General features: G+C 53.7%; 7 protein-coding genes across 7 annotated transcripts; 2 read left to right on the top strand and 5 right to left on the bottom strand.

Annotated features, from left to right (window-relative positions):
• Positions 1–930: 930 nt before the first annotated feature.
• On the bottom strand, positions 931–2,283 carry A1O1_03129 (uncharacterized protein; the record flags this gene model as incomplete). Its single annotated transcript, XM_007724036.1, has 1 exon — positions 931–2,283. The coding sequence occupies one exon, from the start codon at positions 2,281–2,283 to the stop codon at positions 931–933; it is 1,353 nt and encodes a 450-aa protein (XP_007722226.1).
• Positions 2,284–3,012: 729 nt separating this feature from the next.
• A1O1_03128 (BolA protein) lies at positions 3,013–3,327 on the top strand (the record flags this gene model as incomplete). Its single annotated transcript, XM_007724035.1, has 1 exon — positions 3,013–3,327. The coding sequence occupies one exon, from the start codon at positions 3,013–3,015 to the stop codon at positions 3,325–3,327; it is 315 nt and encodes a 104-aa protein (XP_007722225.1).
• A 1,397-nt stretch (positions 3,328–4,724) lies between these two features.
• On the bottom strand, positions 4,725–6,521 carry A1O1_03127 (two-component system, unclassified family, response regulator; the record flags this gene model as incomplete). The annotated part of the gene is made up of 1 exon (XM_007724034.1): positions 4,725–6,521. The coding sequence occupies one exon, from the start codon at positions 6,519–6,521 to the stop codon at positions 4,725–4,727; it is 1,797 nt and encodes a 598-aa protein (XP_007722224.1).
• A 4,816-nt stretch (positions 6,522–11,337) lies between these two features.
• Positions 11,338–12,005, top strand: A1O1_03126 (peroxiredoxin (alkyl hydroperoxide reductase subunit C); the record flags this gene model as incomplete). Its single annotated transcript, XM_007724033.1, has 4 exons — positions 11,338–11,340; positions 11,400–11,623; positions 11,712–11,923; positions 11,980–12,005. The coding sequence occupies 4 exons, from the start codon at positions 11,338–11,340 to the stop codon at positions 12,003–12,005; spliced, it is 465 nt and encodes a 154-aa protein (XP_007722223.1).
• A 237-nt stretch (positions 12,006–12,242) lies between these two features.
• A1O1_03125 (uncharacterized protein) lies at positions 12,243–14,577 on the bottom strand (the record flags this gene model as incomplete). The annotated part of the gene is made up of 3 exons (XM_007724032.1): positions 12,243–13,267; positions 13,352–14,123; positions 14,275–14,577. The coding sequence occupies 3 exons, from the start codon at positions 14,575–14,577 to the stop codon at positions 12,243–12,245; spliced, it is 2,100 nt and encodes a 699-aa protein (XP_007722222.1).
• Positions 14,578–14,895: 318 nt separating this feature from the next.
• On the bottom strand, positions 14,896–15,942 carry A1O1_03124 (uncharacterized protein; the record flags this gene model as incomplete). The annotated part of the gene is made up of 2 exons (XM_007724031.1): positions 14,896–15,450; positions 15,505–15,942. The coding sequence occupies 2 exons, from the start codon at positions 15,940–15,942 to the stop codon at positions 14,896–14,898; spliced, it is 993 nt and encodes a 330-aa protein (XP_007722221.1).
• A 748-nt stretch (positions 15,943–16,690) lies between these two features.
• Positions 16,691–17,779, bottom strand: A1O1_03123 (uncharacterized protein; the record flags this gene model as incomplete). Its single annotated transcript, XM_007724030.1, has 1 exon — positions 16,691–17,779. One exon carries the CDS (start codon positions 17,777–17,779, stop codon positions 16,691–16,693), a length of 1,089 nt encoding a protein of 362 aa, XP_007722220.1.
• Positions 17,780–18,376: the final 597 nt, after the last annotated feature.

Below are 18,376 nucleotides of genomic sequence, written 5' to 3'. Positions count from 1 at the left end.
GTCTATAATTGGACACTTGGATAGTCTTCTTCACACGCACTCTCTGTCTTGCCGTCCGATGTCGAGAACCTCATGTCATGGGTCACTGTTGTTCGCTTTCTCTCTCCATTCAATACAGCTGTTGTATTCGTTGTTTTGTGTGTGTGTGTGTGTGTGTGTGATTTCTTAGATCCAATGCCGTCTGGTCTTGAGAAGCCAGATAAGTAAGAAATAAGTAAGTGTATTACATATTGTGTTCTACCTATCTAAGTTGATTAGGTAGTGCTCGACACGAACATTCTGCGTTCGGGTGTCTCTTGGTTTCTGGTTCCGAGATATCCTTTCATATTATATTTCCCGGGCATCGATCAATGTTTGTTTCGAAGGAACTCTTCTGACGGGTCGTGGTTCTTGTTATCTGTGTGTCTTGTTGTCGCTGGGACAGATTCATCATGTTTGAGGGGAAGGGGTCAGGAGGGGACCGAACCATTGCGCGCGGATGGGATGTGCCGCATCCGACCGGGCGGAGGGACATTGGAGATTTGAGTCGTCAGAGATTGAAGATGAAGATGAAGATCAAGATCAAGATGGAGCTGAAGAAGAAGAAGGAGATGGAGATGGAGATGGAGCTGAAGGTCTCCTAGGTGGACGTTGGCGGCATCCCCATGCCGATGATTCTTCGTCAATGTTAATCTAGCCGAGACCTTGGTGTCGTATCCATGGGACTATACAGTCTTTTCGTCTGATCTGATCGGTTTAGTCGAGTGTTGACGGAGATTCGACTCGGTCTGTGGGTAGCTAGCTCCCCAGTTGATCTCGAGTTGATAACAGTGTTGTCGATATTCCGCACGAAAATCACCACTGGTCCAGCGATGTGATTTCAAGTCCACCTTCGTCAGGGGATCTCCGTGTTTCGAAGTTTGCCAATAATGGAACCGACCAAGCCATTGCTCATTCGGCTCCAAGCTTGACTCCTTCCACAGCCGTCTCTTCCAACACAACGATCCCGTACGGATCTCTGTCTCTCTCGCTCACAACAACTTCGACACTTTCATCTTCCAGCATTTCTTTCAGCTGGGTCGGTAACCGACTCTGTACCTGTGCACCTGCCTCGTTCCTCACCCTAGTCCACTCCTCCGAGAGCTCAGCCTCGAGTTTCTCGCGCATGACGGTCCAAAGATATCCTCGCTCCGAATTGGAATGGAACAGTGTGATCACGCAGCCACCCCGGTCCGTGACGGCCAGGGCTTCATGGTGACTCAGTTCGCCGGTAAAAACCAGGTCAGCACGACATCCTCGGACCACGCCCCCGCCGCTGCCTGGACACGTGGCGACGCTGGAAATGCCGATGTCCTCAATACTTTGGCCCTGCGGAATGGCGACCGCGAAACCCTTCGGTAGGCCGATGGCATGGGCGATCCGCGTAATCAGTAGTGTTAGCGGTTGGGGTTCGGAGAACTCAATCAGTCGTCCCGCGCCGGTGTTGGATGCCGTGTACGTCACGGAGTCGGAGGCGACGAATCTGTTCGCGGCATCGAGGGCGGCGCTGGGGGAAGGTGTGATCACACTTCGCGAATGGGTTATCACGGCGGGATGAAACGTCGACGTGGGATGCGGATATGTTGGTTTCGAGTATGTCCTGTGCGTAGGGGCGGGGTGGGAAGGTCTGGATTTCCGGGCTTTTGGGGTAGTTGTAGGAGAGACGAACGGATCGGAGAGACGGTCTTGGTCTTGGTCTTGGTCATGTTCCGCGGCGGATGGCGAGGTAGGTTTCGTCGACGGTGGTGAGTCGGTTGCGCTCTCGGACGTGGTGACTTCCGTCTCGGACGGCGAGGCCAAGGGTGGTTGCACCGCCGCGGCTGTATGTGTCTCGGGTTCAGGCTCGTCGAGTTTGCCTGTCACGATGTCGCAAAGCCAGTCTGCCATGCCATCCGGGACGGTGTCGACCGCGGTGTGGGGACAGTAGACACTGATTCCATGCGCCAGGAGTAATGTTATGGATAGCTGTTGCGTATCTTCTGTAGTTATCGACTTCAGTCCGCGGAAGATGATGGGGTGGTATGCGACGACGACGGAATGGTTGTTCTCGATGGCCTCGTCGGCGACCGCGCGCGTCAGGTCGACGGTCAAGAGCACCGAGTTGCGGTTTCGGGGGCGTGAGGGTGAGGCTATGAAGGGCGCCTCGACCAGGAGCCCGGTGTTGTCGAAGGATTTGTCGGCCAGTGCTTCGGGATATAGTCGACGCATGGAGGAGACCACGGCCGTGGTGAAGCGAGAGACGGTGGGGGTGGCCGAGGTGCTCATTTTGCGAGAGATTCTAGAATTCAGGTCGACGGGGTTGACGAGGTGCCGGTGAGATCTGCGGATCGTTCGAGGGAAGAGATGGCGCATAGTAGTAGTCAAGGACTGGTAGGCGGCGCATGGTCATCTGCGATGTTGGGCAACATGTTGTATAGCTGTGGAGGGTGAAGGACACCAATCGTCGAGAAACGAAGTACTAGAACAGGTAATTTGTTGGAGCGCATTCGACTTGTCGCAATTCATGTAACGAGTTGGAGTTGGAAGAGGATGACATAATAACGTCGCTGCTGCTCCGAAACCTCACAAAACGTTGATTTCCAACCATCATCGAGACTCACCAGCATCAGAACCAACACACACAGACACACACTCCTAATACACCAAACCCAAGTCATCCTTCGCCATCTCATCGCAGACTCCCCAACTAGTACTACTCAACTCAACTCAACTCAACTCAGCGAAGCGAGACAAACACAAACACAACCAGCATCGCTGTCCCGACACAACCTTCCCTCACCACCCTCACTCAACTAACTGTCCATGCCGGCCCGTGTGGCATCAACACTATCGCAAGTCGTCCGTCGAGCAGCAAACACCTCCAGACTTGTGCACGCAACGACAACGACAAGAACTACGACTACGGGATCCTTATCCTCGTCCCTTCTCGTTCCTCACCGCCCCTCTCGAGCATTCAGTACCTCCTTCTCCCGTCCCTCATCCACATCCACACCAATGGCCGCCCAAACAGACACCTCTGCGTCCCTGGCCGCGGCTTCGTCCGGAATCACGCCCGAGACGTTATCGCAGAAACTGCAAGCGACGCTGGACGCCACGCACGTCGCGATCGAAGACATGTCCGGCGGCTGCGGCCAGGCGTTCAACGCGATCATTGTGTCGCCGGCGTTCGAGGGCAAAGGCTTACTGGCGCGGCATCGGCTGGTGAATAGTGCGTTGAAGACGGAGATTGCGGCCATCCATGCCTGGACGCCGAAATGTTTGACGCCGGAACAGTGGGAGAAGGAGAAGCAAAAGATGGGGGAGATGTGAATATGAAGCTCAAGCTGAAACTGAATCTGAATAGGTGAATAGGTATGGATGACAACCTACGAGTACTCATGGGGAAGAGGTGTCGGAATACAATACAACGTTGCCGACTTGCGGATCTGTCTCTCCAGGTGTCTACGATATTGCTTTGCTTTACCTTACCCTACCCTACCCAGGTGCTTGCTACGCAGACGTCGGTGCTGTGGCTTGTGAAGGGAAAAGCTCCGTCTATGTGGACTGGCTAGAGTAAGGGGGAGAGAAGAGAGAGAGAGAGAGAGAGAGAGAGCATATACAGACCATCATGGCCGCGACCAGGTAGTCAGTCTCTTTACTAGTATGTGTGTATATGCTTTCTATAACATAAGAAATAATCCTCCATACAACCTCTTTCTGGTCATAGGCTATACATCCCTTCTCTTATGCGTTCTTCCATCGCATATGTCAGTAGACACGACTAGGGTGACAAAGGAACACTGCAAGGCAAGCAATTCGAATATAGGATGCCAGATCGTAACACCAGAGCGATACCTATACCTGTACCTGTATCTAGAACTCCTTCCTGTCTTGATACACAAACTTGTGCTCTCGTCACTATCACCATCTCCATTCAAGCTGTCATCATCAATGGACGGAACGATATTTCGTCCCAAGAATATAGATCGCAAAATCCAATCCACCACATATCACAGAAACATCTCTGTGCAAACCATACACCCTCAGGCGATGCCCAGAATGCCTGCTTCCTAGAAGATGCCTGTCTTCATACAAAACCCTACACACGCGGCCCAGGAGGCGGATCGACTCAACTGTACTTCCAAATCCCTCGCCTCAATGGGACTTCCCGTCCCTGGCAAACCCGCATTCAACTCTCGATTCCACCCGGTCCAGTCCAGTCCAGTCCAGATGAGATGCTCAAGCACACAGACATTTTGAGGGAGGTATCACTATCATCACACACCCACACACGTAACAATCAAACGCACCCCGACAGCCTGAACCTGGCTCTGGCTTCCCCATTCACCGCATGCATGCCTGCTTCCATCATCAAAGTCGTAAATAGCTTGCTTGGTTTCTGTGTGCCCTTCGTAATCGATATCTTCCACTTCTCTTCCACTACTCTAACAGCCTGCCGGCTCTGCCAGCTTCCCGGTCATGATAAGCGTGAAACACTTCCTTCGTCTCGGATGACAAGAGATGGGTAGAGTGTTCCATAACGCTCAAGCTCCATAATGCGTCAAAATCGACGCGAAGCCAGAAACAATGTGGGCAGATAGAGGGCTCGTCAAGGCTGGATCCTGCGTCTTGTGCCTTGATCCCGACGACTGGCCAATTCTAACATGACTCATCAAAGTGGTACCCCTTCTTTCTCTTTTATAGAAACAGCCCAAGAGTTTCGGCCATTACCGCATTGGAGCCGCCATGGACTGCTGCGGTGCATATATCCTCTGTCGTTTGTTGGCGCCGCCCATATCGTTTCCACCGCCCATCTCGGCCTGACCTCTTCGTTGTGCTTGTTGTTGCATCACGCCTTGCCTCATCCCCATCGGGGTTTGTGGGCCGGTCTGAAAGGTGTTGCCGGTCATGTCCACGAATTGCTGCTGCTGCAGCTGTTGCTGAGGGATCCCGGGGAAATGCATGTTGGGATTAACCGGCGACACTCCAGAATATTGGCTAGGAGAATTCCACGCTCCACTGGACCCGGCTGGAGAGGTCCCTGCCGACATGTCATCGCGAACGGATTGACCGGAGGATGAAGGGCCTCCGGAAGCACCCATGGCGCCCGAAGTGGGTTGCTGTCCGTCCATCCCTTGCGGCATCTTTTTCAGGTGCATGAGATGTTTCTCCAACATGTCCAACAAGGACTTCCGAGTAAACGGCTTGGGCAAGACGTCGTCCATGCCGTGGTGGAAATACATCTGGATGTCGTCCGATCGGATGTTGGAGGTCATGGCCACAATGGGCGTCCTGTCGAACTGTCGGATGATGTGGCATGCAGAGACACCATCCAAGTTGGGCATGATGATGTCCATCAATATCATATCGTATTTGATCCCTTCCTGCATCTTGCTGACCGCCTCGAGACCGTCCAGTGCACAATCGACCACGCAAGAAAACGAATACAAGAATTTGCCGCCGATCTGTCGACAGGTCGGGTCATCTTCAACCAGAAGAATCCTCGGCGGTCGGCGCCAACCTGGATCAGGGAGCCCACTCTTCTTCCGAGTGTCGGCAAATTGCGCGCGGGGGTCTTGTGTGTCTCTTGATGGCATCGGATACGGAATGTTGTTGATGTGTTCGCTGTACATGGGGTCGATCCCATTGGTGGAACCCATGGGATAGACGATGGCGTCCATGTCATTGGGGTTCATTTTGACGAATCCCATGCTACCGCTTGACGTGGCCGAGTTGGACCCACGGAACTGGGCGTTGCGAGGATCTTGCGAAACCGGGGTGGTGGTGGTGTGCATGTTCATCTGCTCGAGTCCGGCCATGTTGAACTGCCCATCAGGCTTGATTTCGTTGAGAAGTTTGGCCGCATGTTGGAGAGGTGAGGCCGGCACATCTTCCTCCGAACCGGGCATATTCTGACTTGTCGGGGTCAAGGTGGTGCTCGTCGCAGGGCCATCCGCTTGGGGAGCAAAGAGACTCTTACTATCTCTCCGCTGCTTCGCATCCACGGATTGCAGGAAGGTCATGACATCTTGCATGACTCGATCATGGTTGACGACGGTCTTTTGCAGGCGCAAGAGCTCTTGCACCACCATCTGATGATTCATCTGCAGCTGACCGGTCGTCTGCACCAGAGACTCGATCTGTTGGGCCTGGGCCACAATCTGCTGGTTCATGAGGTCGATTTGCTGAATGGAGATCTGATCATCGCTGAGATTGGACGGTTTTCGCGGCGCCGGAGCCTTGCGCCTGATGTTATCAAGGCTATCTTTACTGTTTGCCTTGAATTCCGGGTGTCGGAATTCCCAGGCGTTGGCGCCATATATCGACGAACCGCCCTCCTCATTGTTTTGTCGCACTTTGTGGAAGTCATACTTGTTCAATTGGCGGACGAAGCTGGCGAAGTTGGAGTGTTTGAAATGCTTGGGGAGGATGGATTTGGTGAACTTTTCGTTCTCGAGCACGACGAAACTTTCGCCATCGTCGCCCCAACGCACCACCGAGGAGTACGAGGGGTCTTCGAGCATTCTGCGCACACATATTAGTTGTTTGATGGACCGGGAAGGACACGATAAGCCAAGGCATACTTGTACAACTTGCGCACGAAGTCGCTGGAGTTATTTCCAGCAGCGCCGCCACTTTGGCCCTCCATCATGTACACCTAGGTTGGACAGACGAGCCGGAGAACGCGACGTTTGAAGGGCGATTAGACGTTTTGCGCAGAGATCTCCAAGGGTAGATATCGCAAAGGGGCGGTGATGGGAATCGGTGATGCAAGCAACTGCACGCAGCCGACTCAGTAGCACATCGCTTAGTGGGCGCCAAAAGACACAGAGGAGAGTGCAATCGAGCGAGGCACCGCAGGGATTGATTATGTACGCTGTCGCGGATGACTGTCGATGGAATGGAATGTTGATGGGCGATTTGCGAGGGGACACAGACTGCGCGAGTCGAAAGGGCGGCGGTAGGTTGGGCGATGTGGTAGTAGCAGTAGCAGTAGCAGTGTTGTAGTAGTAGTCGGCGGTAGACCAGTCGGAGAAGAAGAATCTTGGTCGAGGTCGTTTAGGGTCGGTGGCAGCGGGAAAGAGTGAGAGAGATCTCCGAGGCACTAAGCGTCGACGCTAGACGAATAGTGCTCATCTGTAAGGGAAGAGCGGCAATGCTCCAGGTGGATTTGCTGTCGCTGGCCAAGAGTTTGAACGTCAGAAACGGTATCACGGCAGCCATTATGCCCAGGTTGGTATAGTATAGGTACGGTACATACCGTGTGTTACTGCGCGTTTGGACGGGGACGGGCACTTGGAGATGTCAGTAAGAGACCATACAGACCGGTAGATGCACGGTTCATGCATCTACCGGAACCGAGGTGGAGAACCGTTGACAGCCGATTGAAGTGCAGTGGTTTGTGTACACATGAACACGCAAATTGAAAGGGATCCAGATGATCAATTGATTGATGGTTGATAGATTGGGGGATTGGAAACTGAAAGTAAGGTACCTAACCAGTGCTGGCAGCGCCGACCAGGTTTAGGAGGCTGTTCACGTACATCACTCTGTATGTGGGCAGGCTGGTGCTGGATTCGGGTCGCCCTCCAGGGAGATCCAGAAGGGATTAGGACGAGATCAGGGAGGGGAGGAAAGAGGCTACGGGGCTAGCGGCCCCTAGTCTACAGAGGCACCTAGAGAGGGTTTGGGGGGGTGAAGGGGGGACTGATTGGGGGCTCAACCCCCTGGAAGCATGCCGAGGGTGAGGCTATAGGTATACACCAACCACCATCGAACGGGTCCCCCATCATTGTACCCTCTAGGCCCTATAACTCCAGGCAGTCAGGGGCTTAACACACTGCAGTGCATCGTTCCCAGATGCTTCTTTTCCACTGTCCTGCTGCTTAGCGAACTGTTAGCGAAAGGGCTGCATGTCCACACGCTGCAATACATATACACCACTACCACTACCACCACCACTACCACTATAACCGTGCTGCAGGCGGCCAACCTTTGGACCGTGCGGCGGAGAGCGTGCCCCAAGTGCAAAGAATCGTGCTCGTTTCTCGGACTGGCACTCTGCCACTTCGGTTTTGGCACCACAGTTTCTGCATCTTGTAGCTATAGCAGGGACCACTCTCTGCCAAAGGCCTCTTTAGCGTTTGGGAGCAGGCTGAACAGCCACTGAATGACCCTGGACGCACCATCCGGGTGGATTGTACAGGCAAGCTGCGGTACGCTACCGCACACCGGACGGCGGACGGGCGCTCTTTTAAGTGGATGTCATGGCGGGGATCAGAGGGCGGGCATCAATGGGACTCCAGTACTGTGCACATAAGGAGCGGCAGGGTATGATATCGGGCGACTTAGGAGCCTCTCCATGTCCAATATAAAGGGTGCTAGCCTTAACTTGAATTGAGCACACAAGTGCCGGTGACTGTGGTTCGCAGGCTCCCCAGGCTCCCTGTTGTACCTAACTCGATCTTATTACCCTGCATCCATCACACACCATCATAGAGCGAGCGAGCGAGCGAGCAAGCATTCCCCCGCTTTCATACCATCGCACTCGTCCAAAACTCCGCGCCCGGCATTGTTGGCACAACTTACTTGTCTCTGAACATGACGACGGGGCGCGCTCACATCCCTCTTATTGGGCCTGGATGGCTCTGTCTCTTGCTGGGGCTATGTTTCCTTCACCAAAAGAGTCATGGGTGAGCGCCGTAGCAAGGAGACATGCATCCGGCACCGACCACCCAGAAGGCAAGGCGATCGGATGAGAGTCGAAACCTGCCAGCCGCTTTGCTCGTAGCTTGTCCGCCAGCGAACATGTTCTCTCGGAGCCGAATACTAGTCATAGTAGTGTCTCTAACAGGAGCCAGCCAGCACATTCGAAAATCAACCGTCGGAGACCCTCACGGTTATGTGCATGGTGGAAATTGTCTATCTCTCTGCCCCTTTGGAGGCTCGTTCTGCAAGTCCGAACACAAGTCCGACTGCACTGACAGACTGGAATATGGAGCCCATGCTGAAGTCCGTTCAGAAATGCGGTTGTATCGTGCTTATGTGTGGAGGATGGCTCTGCCTTGAACCAGACCTGCCGTGGTCTGGGCATCATGCAAGAGTGTTGACAGCCTGATCAAGGCCTCAGGAGCGGTCAGTCCACCTCAATACCAGGGGCATGAGGGTTGGATTTCCACTCGACGTGGGTGTTTAAACTGCGACACGAGGCTGATCGTGGAGTTGGTATTTGCTTTTATCCCGAGGGCCCGTCCTCGCCGTGCAAGCTGGGAAGAGGGCTCGACCATCGTTGGACATCGTGGAAGACATGCCCATCCTAATCTAGGAGAATCAGTGGTCGACCTCGGTGCCTGAATCGTGGCTCCCGACACCACGGCAAATTCCATTGAAAGCCGGTTTCCAAGCCACAACTCGACTTGCTTCTTCTAGCCGTGTAGAGACATTTTGAGTACATGGATGGTCTCGGCCTCCGACGCTGTTGGAAGGATCTCGGTGGAAGCGTATCATTCGCCTCGGATGCTCGACACGGGCCTACCCGCAAAATAGGAGTCCAAACTCTGAATAGTACAACTGCTGCTCAGCTTGATTAGGGAGGTGGCTATCGTCTCTCACCCAACGGATCAGAAAGGCGGTTAAAGTTTCTCTGCGAATGCCACCATAGTTCCGCTTGGGCCCGTGGCACTTTCGGTGACAGGAAACGTCTGCACCGTTGATGGGGTTGTCTTCACTTGGAGGACAACGTGGTCAGCTAGGGTAATGAGCAAATGGCCATGGTGCGCATGCTGTATCGTGGTGGCCTGAGAAGAAAGGGTCTGGACCTTGACGGCTAGGGCTGTTGTTCAAGAATGACTTGTCGTTGTATCCGAAGTAAATAATGAGAAGCCGGTGCTTTTTAGGTCACGTCAAAGCCATCGAAAGACGGCTACGGGTGGGTTCATCGGAGACTGATCTGTTTTGGGCAATCGTTACAGTATCAGTGCTCAAATAGGTAGGACCTGGCCCGTTCCAGACGCGGAACGAGCAGCGCTGCAGAAGAATTGGCGAAAGTTGCCATGAAAGGACAATGTACCGTCGAGCTCGCCGCGCAGCCATACCCGGTGCAAGGCGGAACGAGAGTGTTTGGTCCTCGTCGACTCGGGGGTTGAATAGACGGTTGATGGTTCTTTGAAGTCGTAGTTTTCATCAGACAAAAGTCATTACTTGAAGCTGAGCAGCATGAGAGTTGTGAGCTGCGTTTTTGATCCTATCTCTTGTTCCACCTCGAAGTGGGAGTGCTATCCAATTCCATGTCTTCGAGGAGACGATATCGAGGATCTGGACGATGTATCGCAGGGAATGATGGCAGTGGCATACAATATGATTTCGTTGGCAGATAGGAGGCTGTTTCCCACTTTTACAGAGATGGCTGATGTGAGTTCAAGTCAGTATTCTGTTGGTGGCTGTGGTCACGACTTCGCTTTCGGGGGTCGTCATCTCTAGGCAATACTCTGTAGTAGTAGTAGGTTGCTCAGGGTTTGTTTCATTATCAAGTAACGGTTCCATCCAAGAGGATTAAAGGAATCTCGGTTTGGTGCCGGCAACCCGACCCGAAACTCTCTCGCTTGACGCCTGCGGGGGACAATAATGGAATACGGAGGTGGGCGGACGCAGGCACCAACTCGAAAACCCCAACCCTTAGGGACTTGATACCTGCATACCTAAGGTACCTAGGTAGGTAGGTAGGATCCTTAGGAGGAACCTTATAGCCCGGGAGGTGCCCCTCGCAGGCTGTTGACTGCCCAAAGCTCCCCCGCAATGATATACGGGAAAATAAGAGACCTTGGTCTAAGTTTCCTATGCGGATGAGCCTACTCAGCCTCCGTGTATGGTTAAGGACGAGCTACCCAGGCCCTGCCTGATACACAGTAAGTTGGTGGGCAAGCTGGAAATACCAGATCCTACTTACCTAGGTAGGTACCTATAGCGAGCCTAGGAACCGAGAGCCCAAATGATCCAGTAGTATAGAGTGCTGTACCTAGGATCTGTGGCTGTAGAAGATGCTGGCACACTAACAGAACCTGTATTGCGCAATCAATCAATTAATTGGCCGATGCCGTCCTCGGGCCTTATCCGCACTCCAACTCGAAATGAAGTCATCACATCACAAACTGCGCCATCCGTTCTGTAGCAGTCTGCACTGCAGTGCACCTCAATCATAAGGTACTACTAGTATTCCAAATCTTTGGTAACGATTAAACCTCAGCAATGTTCGCTCGATCTGTCCTGCGTTCCTCATCACACTCACTCCGTCCAGCATCGTCTCCGTCTTTCATCAGATCCTTCTCTTCAACACCCGCCATCATGGTAGGTATCTTCCCACTCTCCCACCATGATCGTTCTCCCTGCTAACCGTTTCTCTCCAGGTCAAAGTCGGCGACCCGATCCCCAACATCGACCTCGTCGAGGACTCTCCCGGCAACAAGGTCAACCTGTCCAAGGAGCTGAGTTCCGGTAAAGGAGTCGTCATCGGCGTCCCTGCTGCGTTCTCGCCCGCATGCTCCGACACTCATATCCCGGGCTACATTGCCAGTGACAAGCTCAAGAGTGCAGGAAAGGTCTTTGTGGTCTCGGTCAACGACCCTTTCGTGTAAGCAAGCTTCCACAAGAGAAAATACTGTTCGTCAAGACAGAAGACATGAGTGGCTGATATGCTTTGATTTGGTTTGCCATCACAGCATGAAAGCTTGGTCAAAGACTCTCGACGAGTCGAAGAGCAGTGGCATCCGCTTCCTCGCCGACCCGGCCGGCGAGTTCACTCGAGCTTGGGACGTCGAGTTTGATGCTTCGGGCCTCTTAGGCAACAAGCGAAGCAAGCGTTATGCCGTGGTCACCGAGGACGGGAAGGTGGTCAAGGTGGCTGTCGAGCCCGACAACACTGGCGTCACGGGTAAGTTCTTCAAGAGTTCGAGTTGGACAGTCACACATCATCTAATCCTCGAACAGTGTCCGCCGCGGACAAGGTGTTGTAGGTCGATATTACGACCGCCTCCGCTTCAGACGAAAGTCAAGCTAGTCTGTGATAGCAGTAGCCACAGGAAATGGGCGTAGCTTTGCTTAGCACTACCCTCTAGCTCGAGTCTGCTGCTCCTGACAAGCAGAAATTTGAGATAGTGTTGACTCCAAACATTTCCCTCAAGCACCGTCATATATTTTGCTTCTTCTGTCCCATTTCTTTTGCGTGCTACTGCTATAACTCTGTATTGTCATCAACTCAGCAAGGCTCTGACCTCGGCGCCTGTTCGGGGATACAGCTCCCTCAAAGAAGCAGCTTGCCCATTCACCTCGGCGGTGTCGATGCCCAGACCGCCTGGTCGTCCCAGATCCTGTGCATCCATCATCTGAAGCATACTCTCGAGCTCGTCAAACTCGGCACAGAACCGCTCGACGGCCTCAGACACCACGTCTTTGGCAAGCGTCCGATCGAGAAGATTCTTAAGATTCTCCTGGGCGTCCATAAGCGCCGAAGACAGGAAGTCATCCAGACGCTGGGCGGCGGCATCGAGATTCTGGACCAGCCAGTCCTGACGGGCTTGAGCATCTTGGGCGTGCCGCGCATCGATTTCCTGCATCAAGTCTCTGACCCCCGAATCCTCGAGGAACGTAGCGCTCAAATACTCCACCAGCTGATCACGCAGGGACCGGATCTCCGACGTGGCTTTGTCCAGAGGAACCTGCGCCACGGGGACTTGGCTGCAAACCGCAGCCAGAGTCACGCGTAGTGCTCCCATGTAGTTGGCCCGGTAGATGGTGCTGCGACGGATGTCTGGGATCTGCACAGCGGCTTCGGCACACGCATTCAGGATCCCGCCGAGCATGGCAGCAAAGAGACGTTCCAGCTCGGGCTCGCTCATCTGCGGGCCTCGCGCACGAGCGACCTCGGAGAACTGCGTCAGGGCTGTCGCGAGGAACACGGGCGGACTGAGATCCATGGCCGGCGAGTTGTCCGCGGTGGCGGCGACGGTCTCGTCCTCCATCACGGCCTCGAAGTGAGCCAGCGTCGACGACTGCAGGGTCTGGATCGTCCTTGTCAGCGACGAGTTGGCGCCGACGAGTTTGCCGAAGATGTCGCGGTAGAAGTCGAGCAGGTTGAACGTCTTGAACGCCACCACGGGGTCGCCGGTGCTGCGGACGGCGACGTCGATGCGGGACTGCAGCGTCTCGCAGACGGCCGCGAGGTTGCGCGAGATGAGATCGGACAGAGCCTTGCGGCCGTCGAAGACGGGTTCTTTGTCTTCCTCTTCGTTGTCGAGTTCGTCCGATCCTGAAGAGGAGGACGTGGCCGCAGACGACACACTCGGCCGCCGTCGACTGCCACTGGTGATACGTGCCCAAGGCTCGCTCGCCCGGCCGGCGGACAAGCCCTTGGAGATCTCATCGGCGTCAGACACGAAGAGACCTTCCAACGCTTCCTTCTCGGACACGGTGGCCGAGTGCACCCAAGCCAGCATGTCGCCGACATAACGTAGCGGCTCGTGCGTCGAGAATTCAATGGCCTTTGCCGAAATCGAGTTCGCCGCCCCGGCCGAGCCCGTCAGCGCCGCCTGGAACGCTTCCGCCAGAGTGCTCTGCCTGGCCTCGGCAAAGAAGTCGAGACAATTCTGAAACAGTGTTGGCCGTTCACTCAACACCCTCAGTGCTCGCCGGATCGAGCCCGAGATATGCGGGTCTTCGAGATCCAGGCCCTTGAACTCGCGCTGGATCCAGTGATATAGCTTCTTGAACCCGGCGTCGAGATGTCGCGCCGTCTGCTCCATCAGCTCAAGCCCCAGCCGCTGGTTCTCGTAGCCCAGTAGCACTTCGCAGTCGCGGTGGATCTGCTTGACGCGCGCCAACACCGTGAAGAACCGCTCGTCCAGCGGCTCCGCCGAGTTGGTCAGCACATTCAAGTCGCCTGGGGAGACGAGGAAATGGGTCGTGAAGGCGTCGAGGAGCTGCTGTTTCGTCTCGGTCTCTTGTTTGCGCGAAAGGAGCGTACTGGCTTCCTCGAGCATGGGGTCGGATTCTTGTTTTGCGGCGACAATGTGCTCGCGCATCGAGGCGCATGTTTCGTTGAGCGTCGCGATCATGGCACCTACGCGCTTGAGTTGCTATACAATCGGCGCACAAGAAGAGCAACGTCAGTATGAATGTACTCTTCGCTTACGCAGGCGTATGTATGTATATGCTTTCTCTGCGTTGTTCTCCTTGCCCTTTGCATGTATGGTGCATTTGTGAGATCTTTTCTTCCGGGGTTCATACCTCTGCAACCTGGCCAAAATCATCCACAATCTTCGAATTGCAATCTATCACCTCTTTCTGCGCGTTGGCCTTGAGCGTCCTCCTCGCCTCCTCGTTGTTCTGCGCGCCTCGATCATCGAGAAGACGTAGCGCATCGCGGATTTCGTAGTCGCCGTAGGATGAGGACAGGACGCTCGCGATCTTTGTGGTCAGGGCATTGGTTCTTTTTGACGCGCTTCCTTCGGTCCCGGTCCCGGGGGTTACAGTAGGATCCGCGCCGGGGGACGTGAGTCCATCGATGTTGCCGAAGTAATGAGTCGCCATATACTATCATGTACCATGTGTCGGAAAGGAACGTAGAGGGAAATGTGGCTCGAGGACAAACAAGGCTGCGGAGAAACGAACTTGAACTGCGAATGGGGAAAACGCATGTGCCACACGAGTCAGCGAAGCTGGACTGACTGTCCACTTTCGATTGTCGAGTCACGCACAGGGGGATACTACTTCTCTCTTGACATGCTATTATTCTTAGAGAAAGGCATAAACTGCACTCTACGCGGCAGAAGTACGATTACGGACATATGGCAAGACTGTGTGCTCAGAACGAGGTCGTATTTGCGTCTGTCTACCGCTGAACCGCCTTCACATCTGGGAGATCAACCACTTGACCCCGGCAATCAGATTTTCCACAAACTGTTGTCCTTCAGGTATCGCCGGGAAGATCCAGAAGATATGTGGCAGACCCTTGTAATGATCATGCTTCGTGGGAACCCCAGCCTTCTTCAGCGCCTCCTCCATCACAAGAGCATCATCTCTCAAAGGGTCTTTCTCACAACTGACAAAGTATGTTGGCGGGAAGTTCTTATGGTTTTCCGTGGCCAAAGCTACAAAGGTGTCGGCGTCTTCTGGGTCGGCGCCGGCATGCTCGTAGAAAGTCTTCATGGAGCCCTTGTCAATGATTGGCACATTCTCTTTGTTGTCTTCGTACGAGGTATACATGGCCTGGTATTCGGCCGGCACATGATCCCAATGAAGGGTGCAGGGGACGAGTGCAGCAATACCTTTGATGGCATCGCGTTGTGAGGGCTCCTTCACCAGTTGATTGGCGACCTGAAGTGCCAGCGCGCCACCCGCAGAGTCACCAATGGTGTAAAACTTGTTTGGATCACCACCGAAAGAGCTGGCGTTTTGGTGGGCCTATATGCGATCAGGGGCCGTCACAGGACATGATTGACAGAAGACGTCACTTACCCATCTATAGATCTTCAGGCTATCCTCCAGTTGTGCAGGGACCTTGTGCTCTGGCGAAAGGCGATAGTCGACACTGACGATGATGGACGGGACATGCTCGGCAACAACTCTGCAAAGAAGATCGTCTGAGTTGAGATCGCCCGTCATCCACCCGCCACCGTGTGTCAGAACGCCAACAGGAAGCGCTCCCTGTTTCGAAGCCTCCTTGGGCGTGTAAAGCCGGTATTTGACGCCGTCGACTTCGCCATCTTTGCTCTCGACGGCATCCGACGGCGGTGGAAGTTGAGGAAGCAATACTGCAACCAGCTGATCATACTGGCCCCTTATGTCCTCAGGCGTCCCGTGGAGCACCATACGACCGCCCAGGTCCTTCTCCAACTGTATATCATGGTAAGTTGTGGACGCTCCTGTCCGTGGAAAAGACCCACCTTGAGCCATGATTCCGCGTAGCTCATCTTGATCGTCGCATGGGAATGGAAGAGAATACGGAATTGTCGCCCGAAATCGAGCTGTAGCGTGAGCGCAAGCCTATCGTAAGACTCAAAGGGTTCCGAGCACCCAAGAAGGATAACCCGCCCCGATATGTAAGGGTTTGGGCCTGGATGATCGGGTACATGCAACCTCGGCTATGGTTGGATGGCGGGGCCCCCAAGGTTAGGGAACACAAAACGGGGGTGAAGCAGATCGCCGCAGGAAATACCCCTTCTTTCTCCACGAGACCACCAAAAGAGAACAGTCGTTCCGATCCGAGCGAATCAGACACAAAATGGCTCCCGTGGCACGTTTATCGGCAGAGGACGGCCGATACCATCCATGGATGTTCGACTGATATACTGGTGTGTACTAAGAGATGAACATTTGTCAAAGAGTCCTCAGGGCATTGGCGGAATCAAATATCGATGAGATGTGGAATTGTGTACCTATTGTGCATCTGCTTCTCCTGCGATGTGGTTGGCGAGTTTCGCATTGCCAGGAATAGCATTGGATCTGGACGAACCCATCGATCGGCCATCAGGAAGAAGACTGAGGAGGTAGAAATCTGCCGTTACATCAAGGTGCAACGCTCGAGTGATCGTGGTTACGCGGTGTATCCCCTTGCGTCCTCTTCCTCTTTTGCGACCCATTGCCCACCATGAATGAGACCACATGTCGCTTCATTCGAAGACAACAGAATTGGAACGGGATCCTAGGCGGCTTCTCCAAAATTGTAGTGGCCTGTCGCCTGGGCGTGCTGTGTAGCTCCAGCCTCGCCAACACAGACTGCTCCGCAGTCACCGCATTTCAACGTAAAACCAGCAGTGTCCGTATAGTAGTGTTTTTCTTGGAGTTTCCGACATAAAGCCACAGCTTGTGGAAGGACCTCGTCAGATAATGGTTGCTCAAACTGCTTGACATCCGCCTCGGGTGGCATGCCAAGTAGACTCAGCGCGATTGTGTCGTAATGTATGCCCGAATATACAACAAAGCATCGCCGAGCAGCTCCTTCATTGTACCTGTCGACTCGCAGTGTCTGAACGTCGATGCTGCAGATTTCAATATCAAATTGTCGACTGAGGATATCCAGCTCTATTTGCCCACCCCAGGCATCTTCATTCTGTATCCACCTGCAGTACACGTCGGGCTCTTTGTTGTCCAAGATCGGCTTTGAATATTTGTCGGGGTTTGCTTGGATTGTTTGCGCGATGATAGATCTCAGTTCTGTCACTGTGTCCATGTCCGACATGACAGCACTGGCCACCGCTCTGAACAGACACGAATTATCATCCGGCATGATTCGCAAAACTAAGCTCCCTCCAAGATCTGGAAGGAAGATTTCTGGTGGATCCGACATCTCTTTGTTTTCTTTTCGAGTGAGTGACAGAGGTGCTGATGAAGGCTCCTGGAGTTTCGGGGACGGCTTAGATGCGCTTGCTGATGTTTGAGCAGGAACACCGTGGTCCCTTGATGGCCCAGCTTGATGAGAAGGAGCGCCCTGCTGCAGGCCACTGCTAAGGGTCGGCTGATGTGGCGGAGTAGCATCCTTGCGGGCTGGCGATTGTTCAGCATTATTGACAATCAGCTGTTCTCCGTTCAGCTTGATGTCCAACTCTGAAAGCGGCTTTGACGAGGGATATTGATCCAGCACTAGAGGCTTCGGAGGATAGCCATACTTGACGTCAAAGGCAGACAAAGACGTTTCAGCTGCGATTGTCTTTCGCAAGGTGTCTATTGTCGCAGAATCATCGAGTGTCGCGGTGGTAGATTTCCCAGAGGGGCCTCTGATACGGACTCGCATCGTGTTGTGCGTGACTTGTCTTTTGGACACAAGATAACCTCCAGGATGGCAGAAGTCGGGCGAAGGTCTATGTTGTTCGTATGGACAGGTGAATTATCTATCACAAGATGACAAATGAATGTTGTGTCGATGGTCTTGTCTTGCCACCTGGAACGGCCTGGTCAGGGATGGAAGCAACACTCGCGGTCCTGTTTGCAAAAGGCAAACAGCCCTCGTGTTATACCGTGGCCGTGGTGAGGTTAACCGGAATGATTAGGAGCCTCGAGCTGATGCTGGTGGCAGTGAAGGTTAGGGGTCGCGGATGCGGTATTGATACCGTGGCTTAAGGATAGGTATGAGACTCGTAGCGGTTGTATGGCTTCAACGGCTCAATAGCGAGAAGCAGGCAAATGCGTTTCAATGTGACGATTCCCACCAGCAAGACTATGTCCAGAGCAGAAAAGCAGATATCAAATGTGATTTACAAGAGGTAATGAATGGTACCTATAGTGAAAGCACCATATACACAAGTATAGAAGTGGTGTCGAGTATAGACCTATGGTGAATCACTTCTTCCAGCATGGCAGTTCTGTCACGTGCCCGCGGATGCTCGTTGCT

Source organism: Capronia coronata (assembly GCF_000585585.1).
Source record: "Capronia coronata CBS 617.96 chromosome Unknown acBCG-supercont1.2, whole genome shotgun sequence".
NCBI classification, from domain to species: domain Eukaryota; kingdom Fungi; phylum Ascomycota; class Eurotiomycetes; order Chaetothyriales; family Herpotrichiellaceae; genus Capronia; species Capronia coronata.
The sequence above is the reverse complement of the archived record's forward strand: the minus strand, read 5'-3'. Positions and strand labels throughout refer to the sequence as shown.